Consider the following 6,917-nt stretch of genomic DNA (forward strand, 5'->3'; position numbering starts at 1 on the left):
TTCAGACCAATAGGGTTATGTAATACGATTTATAAACTAGTGACCAAGATTATTACTAATAGGTTGAAACCCATAATATGCAATCTGGTTAGCCCGTTACAATCCAGTTTTATAAAAAACCGAGGTATAGAGGATAATGTTATAGTTGTTAAGGAAGTGGCACATATCTTTCATAAAGCTAAAAAAGGTAGAAACATTATGGCCCTTAAATTAGATTTAACAAAGGCCTATGACAGTTTGGAGTGGGATTTCATTCGAGACACCTTACTTAGCTATCAATTTCGGAATAATTTTGTCAATCTTGTAATGTGTTGCATAACAACTCCAAAAATTTCAGTCTTATGGAACGGGGAAATAACTCAGGAATTTCACCCCACTAGGGGAATACGGTAGGGGGACCCTTTATCTTCATATATTTTTGTGTTATGTCTAGATAGGTTATCAATGTTAATAGAGGAGCAAGTGGGACACCGTCAGTGGACCCCTTTAAAGGTTTCTAAAAATGTGCATTTATCTCATGTTTTCTATGCGGATGACGTTTTCTTGTTTGGCGGTGCCTCTGTTGCTAATATGGAGGTCATTATGAACACTATCTCTCGATTTAGTATTTTATCAGGACTAAAAGTAAACATGAACAAATCGTGTATTATTTTCCCAAATAAAATGAGCCACACTATTCGAAGTACCATAGCGTCCACTTATGGTTTGAGAATCACTACCTGTTTTGGGAAATATTTGGGGGTAGATATAAGGCCCAATAAATTAAAGATTAGTAATTATTTTGGGCTTCTAGATAAAACTATGGATCGAATAAAAGGTTGGCAAGCAAAGCTGTTAAATATGGCCGGACGTTGTACTCTTATAAAATCAGTTTTAAATACTTATCCACTTTATAATATGCAAACTAATATGTTGCCAATAAGTATAATAACTACACTTGAGAAAGCTTGTAGAAGGTTCCTTTGGAATAAGGTGGACAGAAGTAAATACTTGGCAAGAACTTCTTGGGATAAGGTGACCTCTCCAATGAGTGCGGGTGGGTTGGGTATTAGGAGGCTTAGGGATTGGAATCTCACTTTTATGGCTAAATTGGGATGGAAGATTATGACTAATCCAAATAAGTTGTGGGTTCAGATTTGAATGGAAAGATATTTAAAGAATTCATCGTTCCTTGATTGCGTCTCCCGCCCAACCCAATCTGTAATCTGGAGAGATATTTTAAGAGGACAACCGCTTTTAAAAAGAGGAATAATTACGGGAATTGGAGACGGTAAATCAACTTCGTTGCGGTATCATCATTGGGTGGGCCAGGAACCAATATATAAACAAATCCAAACGGATATACCTGAATCAGTGTCTCATTTATATGTTTGTGATATTATAAAGGGAGGGAAGTGGAATTTGGATAGAATTCGGCATTTACTCCCTCAACATATCATTACTGATATTTTAGCAACCCCTTTAGCAGTTCACTCTGTTAATCATGATTACCTCAGATGGACAAAGTCAGAGGATGGAAGGTTTAATGTCAAATCAGCCTATTTTTTGGCTCTTAATCCTAATCTCCCTATCCCTACTCCCTATTATTCAATTTCTTGGAAAACCATGTGGAAGATCCCAGTTCCCTTTAAATACAGAATGCTAAGGTGGAATTGCGCTCATCGAATTTTACCTGTGGCTAAATCTTTATCTCTTTACATTAGCACTATCTCACCAGTCTGTGTTAGATGTTTTGAGAGTCAAGAGGATCACCTCCACTTATTTCGAGACTGCTGGGAATCTAGTATTCTCTGGAATTATATTTTCCAAAGGCTTGGAACCAATGAAAAACTCAGTTTGTCCACCTTTTTCACTCAAACTGGCATGATTGGATTGATTATAACCTTACTGTCAGTTTAAAATGGAGAACAATTTTCTCAGTTTCCATTTGGCACATTTGGAGGGCAAGAAACAAAGCAGTGTTTGATCACAAAATGATCAAGCCCTTCTCTATGTTCAATGCCTTGTATGTTGACTACATGGACACCAATTTCATATTGCAGGGTAAAGGGGCAGGTAATTTTTTGCAGAAAAGTCCATCATGGAGACCGCCGGCACCAGGAGCTCTTAAGTTAAACATTGATGGCAGTTGGCAAGCTAAAGATGAGGCTGGGGGAGGAGGGGTTTTCGGAAGTGATACGGGTAACTGGTACATTGGTTTTGTAAGCAAGTACAATGCAGTGACACCTTTGGCAGCGGAGTTGTATGCATTGAGGGAAGGACTCCAAATGGCGATAGACTATGATATCAAAGAACTAGAAGTGAAAACTGATGCAGAGATCATGGTGAAGTTGCTAGGATCCATGGATGAACAATATCACCATGAATTGGGACCAGTTTTGCGTGATGTGGCATGCCTCATGACAAGGTTTACTTCGTTCAAAATCACTCATTTGCCAAGGATGCACAACAAATTAGCTCATTCTATGGCCCAGTATGCAATATCAATGGCAGTTGGCCATAAAATGTTTTTGAATCCACCACCCTTTACTGACTTAATGTACCAAGGGGAACTTCAGTAGACAAGGCAAAGGTTGAGGGAGATAGGGGAGTCATCGAAGCAGCAGCAACCAAGTGTACCAACCATTGATTTGGAGGCACCACCACCTATGGAGAATGAGAGCCCTGTGGCCACAACAGAAATCTTATTTGGCACTATACCAACGAAAGTTACCACAAGGGATGTCAATTTGAAGAAAGATGCGGGTGGTTCTCTGGGAGAAAACACTGGTATTGGAAAATAGTGGAATGGGTTCTCCTCCTCTCCTCTGTTGGATGACAATTGCAGTTGGGGTTTTTCGGATAGTAGGGGGGGGGAGATCTTTTGGGTTTTCCTAGCTAATTATTTTCTCTTTTGGGTAGTGTGCTTTAGGAGTTGTAGTAGCAAGTTTGTTGTAGTTATGTTTTCATCGGGTTACAAGTTTTTGATGTTTCGCCCGATCACCTTTTGTAAAGCTTTAACGCTAATCATCTATTAATATAACTCTCAGTCTTTTGCGTAAAAAAAAAACATTATATTTTATTTATTCTACCCACTTTCACAGTTTCACGTGGAATGTACTTCTTGAATTGTTTCCTGCTTTCCTTTTGTGCCACGCTATTCGACGCCCGCTTTTACGTATGTCGCCTGTTTTATTTATGGTGAAAATCTGATATTACCCTTATAAATTCACCCCACCCCCCACCCCCAAACCCCACCCCAACTCATACATCACTTTCTCTCTCTACATAATATCTCCACCCCCTTCCCACCGGGCCACCCATTGTCGGCACCCACCACCGTCATCCACCACCACCGTCATCGCGACCCACCCCTACCACCGTCATCCATGACCCACCACCACCACCGTCATCCACGACCCACCCACCACCACCGTCATCCACGACCCACCCACCATGAACGAGTTTAAAAAGGGTCCCAAGAAGAAGTCAAAGGCCAGCTCGTCGGGTCAAGTAGAGGGTATACCGCCTCCACCGTCGTCTACGTCCGAGTTACATGTATGAATTTTTTTTTTGAATTTTTTTTAACGGTATAGGGCCGGAAATCCTATTCTTACCTAGGTATGGAATAGGAATTTCAACCCTATTCCATGTAAAACACGGAATAGGAATCTCGACCTTATTCCGTGTTTTACATGGAATAGGGCTAAGAATCCTATTCCATTCCTAGGTAGGAATGAGAATATTGGCCCTATTCCAGCCTAGGAATGGAATGGGATCATGGCCTTATTCCATGTTTCTTGTTTTTTTTTTCTTTCGCTGGCATTAAACATTGATAATGATAGGGATTGCCAACACGTTAACTCTTGTTTTACTTAATGCAAAATTATGATTTAATAATTAGTAATAATTAATAAAAAATCGAACCTAACTAATAGTGAATAATAATTAAATAATATATAACAAAAAGTAAGTAATTAACATTTAGTAATAATAAATAAGAATAATAAATGATTAATAACGAAAGTTTAGTAACTAATAATTAGTGATAAAAATAATGAAAATAAATAATTAATACAGATTAATAAAAAACCAGTAATGTTTATTAAATAATTAAATGATATATAACAAAAAAGTAAGTAAGTAATTAATAATAGTAATAGGGTCATCATTCCTATTTGAGCAGCAGTAAGGATTTTTTTTTTTTTTTTTTTTGCAATGGAATGGAGTTAATATTCCTACTCCAACCCCTAGGTGGAAATAGGAATACTAACCCTATTCCAACCTAGGGATGGAATAGGGATCTCAATCCTATTCCATGTTTCTTGTTTTTTTTGTTTCGCTGGCATCAAACATTGATAGGGATTGCATCCAACACGCTAATTCTTGTTTTTTTTTCGCTGACATCAAATTAATATCGCAAAATTATGAATTAATAATTAGTAATTATTAATAAAAAATCAGTAATTAATATGACCCAACACATGTCACCCATTCGGCGCAATCCTTCCATTCTTCACCGTCCTTGCACTCGTCACATTCGTACCATTCTTCGGAGCGCAGATCTTCGTCTCATCGGTCAGTTGAAGAGGATGAGGTTGTCGATGATGCGTATGATGATGATTACAATTTTGGGATTGGTCAGGGGATTATACTTGATGTTAGAGGTGGTCAGGATCAGGTTGAGGGACAGGCTCAGCATCGGGGTCAGGATCAGGATCAGGGTCAGGATCTGGATTAGGGTCAGGGTTTGATTTTGGATCTAGGGCTGGGTAATCCGGGACATTCTTCGGTGGGTAATCCGGGACATTGTTCGGTGTACCCGAAGGCGGTAAAACCAGTGGGGAGATATGTTCTTGGTAGATTTGTTTCTTTAGCTGAGGAGGGCGCCATAGGCGCGGGGGGTAGTACGAGGGCGAGTAGGAGGAGGGACACGAGTTGGTTAGTTTCGGGACCGATGGGTGGAGGTCCTGAGGATGGTAGTGTTATTCCCACCTTCGCGCGTCACATTGCATCTCGCTTATGGGAGGGCCCATTAGAGGGGGAAAACAGCGTAGCTCGAGGTTGTATTAGGTGCCAGAGTCGAGGCTTATTGTGTGCTGAGCTACAGACCTTGTCCGAGGGGATGCCTGAAGGGGTGAAGACACTTATAGCTGATACCGGTTTATCTCCCCTGCCGTGGGTTACGACAGGCCACTTTGACTTGCCTTTGATTTCCGCTTTCGTGGAGCGTTGGCAACCGGACACTAAGACTTTTCACTTGCCATTTGGAGAGATGACTATTATGTTGCATGACGTATTTATGATAGTCGGGATCCCTATAGAGGGGAGACCAGTTAGCACAGTTCTTGATAGTGATTCCATCGACTCGAGTTTGGCTTCTTTACTTCAGGATGAGATTGTTAATATTCGGGTTAAGCCACCAGGCATTATGGAATGCGGCGGAGTAAGGTGGAAAACAGTTATGGAGAGATGTGGGGGTACGAGGAGCCCTGAGATACAGGCTAGAGGTTGGTTGTTGCTTGCTTTGGGTTCTTGTTTGTTTGTTGATAAGACTAGTAACCGAGTGACCCCACATCCTTTAGTAGAGCTTGATGATTTGAGCACAGTACGTGGTCATTCTTGGGGATCAGCTTGCTTAGCTTATCTTTTTCGCCAGCTCGGTGTGGCTACACGGGCTGATAGTGCTAGCATCGGAGGTTGTCTCACGCTTCTTCAGGCGTGGATCTATGAGTATTTTCCTTGTTTCCCCCCTCACGCAACAGTCAAGGAGACAACAGCTGGGAGACCTCGAGCTCTGAGGTGGGAGTTTGTCGCATGCCCAGCCAATCCAGATAGGCTGGCCTCTTACCGATATACTCTTGATTATATGTCCGTCGTTGAGGTAATGTCGTCTATGTTTAACATTATATGATTGTGATTTGACTAATTCGTAAGTTATTTTTTAACGTTACATGAGTGTGTTTTATGTCTCTTTGAAAATTGTAGGTTTCGTGGACGCCATATGGTCGTAGCATCGCCATACAGCATCCCAGGACTCTTTACATGGGGCATTTACGTTGTCGTGGTATTGGTGAGATCTATGCCCCTAATCGGGTTACTAGGCAGCTGGGTTATGTGCAGGAGATCCCGACTACGCTGGGTAGTCCGGGTGTGGCGTATAGGCCGAGATCATCTCATAGATATGAGATTAATTTTTGCAACATGGGATTCATGGATGTCGATTGGTCGAGGGGTGGATACCCTAGGTTGGATCTGACTCGTCTGACGTGTCTACGTCAGTCAGGTCCCACCGTTGCAATTGGTTACTTGGAGTTGTACCTTAAAATTACTCATTCAAAAATTCTAAGAAACCCCCCACAAGGACAACATGATAATTACCCTCCAGGGCTCACACTGATTATGTATGCATGTTTTTATTAATTAATTTCAAATGAATTTATTATCTTCTTAAATTGCACTCAATATTATTTGTTTTATACTGTAGTGGATGGGTCGTACGTTGGATGCGTTAGGAGGTTTTGTTGATCTACATGGAGATGAGCAGCCGGAGCCTCCACTAGTGGCTACTGCACGACGGGCCATAGCAGATTGGAACTGGGAATTTCAAATAACGATACCCTCGACCATCCTTGAATCGTTTGTACGACATTTTTGTCAACAAGAAACCCAGCCCAATAACCACTTGTTTAGCCCATTCCGCCGCATCTTCAAAACTCGAAAAAATGTCATTTGTAACAAAATGATCAGAATAGTCTTTACCATCGCCACCATAATCATCAGGCAACGGAATCTGAGCATTAAATAATAACCCAAGTTACTATAATGCACAATAACTTAAAACTATATAATTCGATATTAAACATTTAAACATTAATTGACAATTGCACTCATTAATAAAATCAGTTTACTCTTTTTTTAACTAAACATATTTAATA

The 6,917-nt window shown here is 40.6% G+C and overlaps 1 protein-coding gene across 1 annotated transcript; it reads left to right on the plus strand.

Moving 5' to 3' along the window:
- Positions 1-4,936: 4,936 nt before the first annotated feature.
- LOC130461596 (protein MAIN-LIKE 1-like) lies at positions 4,937-6,402 on the plus strand. The gene is made up of 2 exons (XM_056829749.1): positions 4,937-5,863; positions 5,968-6,402. The coding sequence occupies exons 1-2, from the start codon at positions 4,937-4,939 to the stop codon at positions 6,400-6,402; spliced, it is 1,362 nt and encodes a 453-aa protein (XP_056685727.1).
- Positions 6,403-6,917: the final 515 nt, after the last annotated feature.

The sequence above is a fragment of the Spinacia oleracea genome, chromosome 5 (genome assembly GCF_020520425.1).
Source record: "Spinacia oleracea cultivar Varoflay chromosome 5, BTI_SOV_V1, whole genome shotgun sequence".
Taxonomy (NCBI): Eukaryota; Viridiplantae; Streptophyta; class Magnoliopsida; order Caryophyllales; family Amaranthaceae; genus Spinacia; species Spinacia oleracea.

What these genes read in the sequence shown, in the direction of transcription:
- LOC130461596 (XM_056829749.1), top strand. Translation starts at nt 4,937, where the DNA reads ATGGGTGGAGGTCCTGAGGATGGTAGTGTTATTCCCACCTTCGCGCGT. An exon ending in ATTATATGTCCGTCGTTGAG is followed by an intron (nt 5,864 to 5,967) that starts GTAATGTCGTCT and finishes TGAAAATTGTAG; the next exon opens with GTTTCGTGGACGCCATATGG.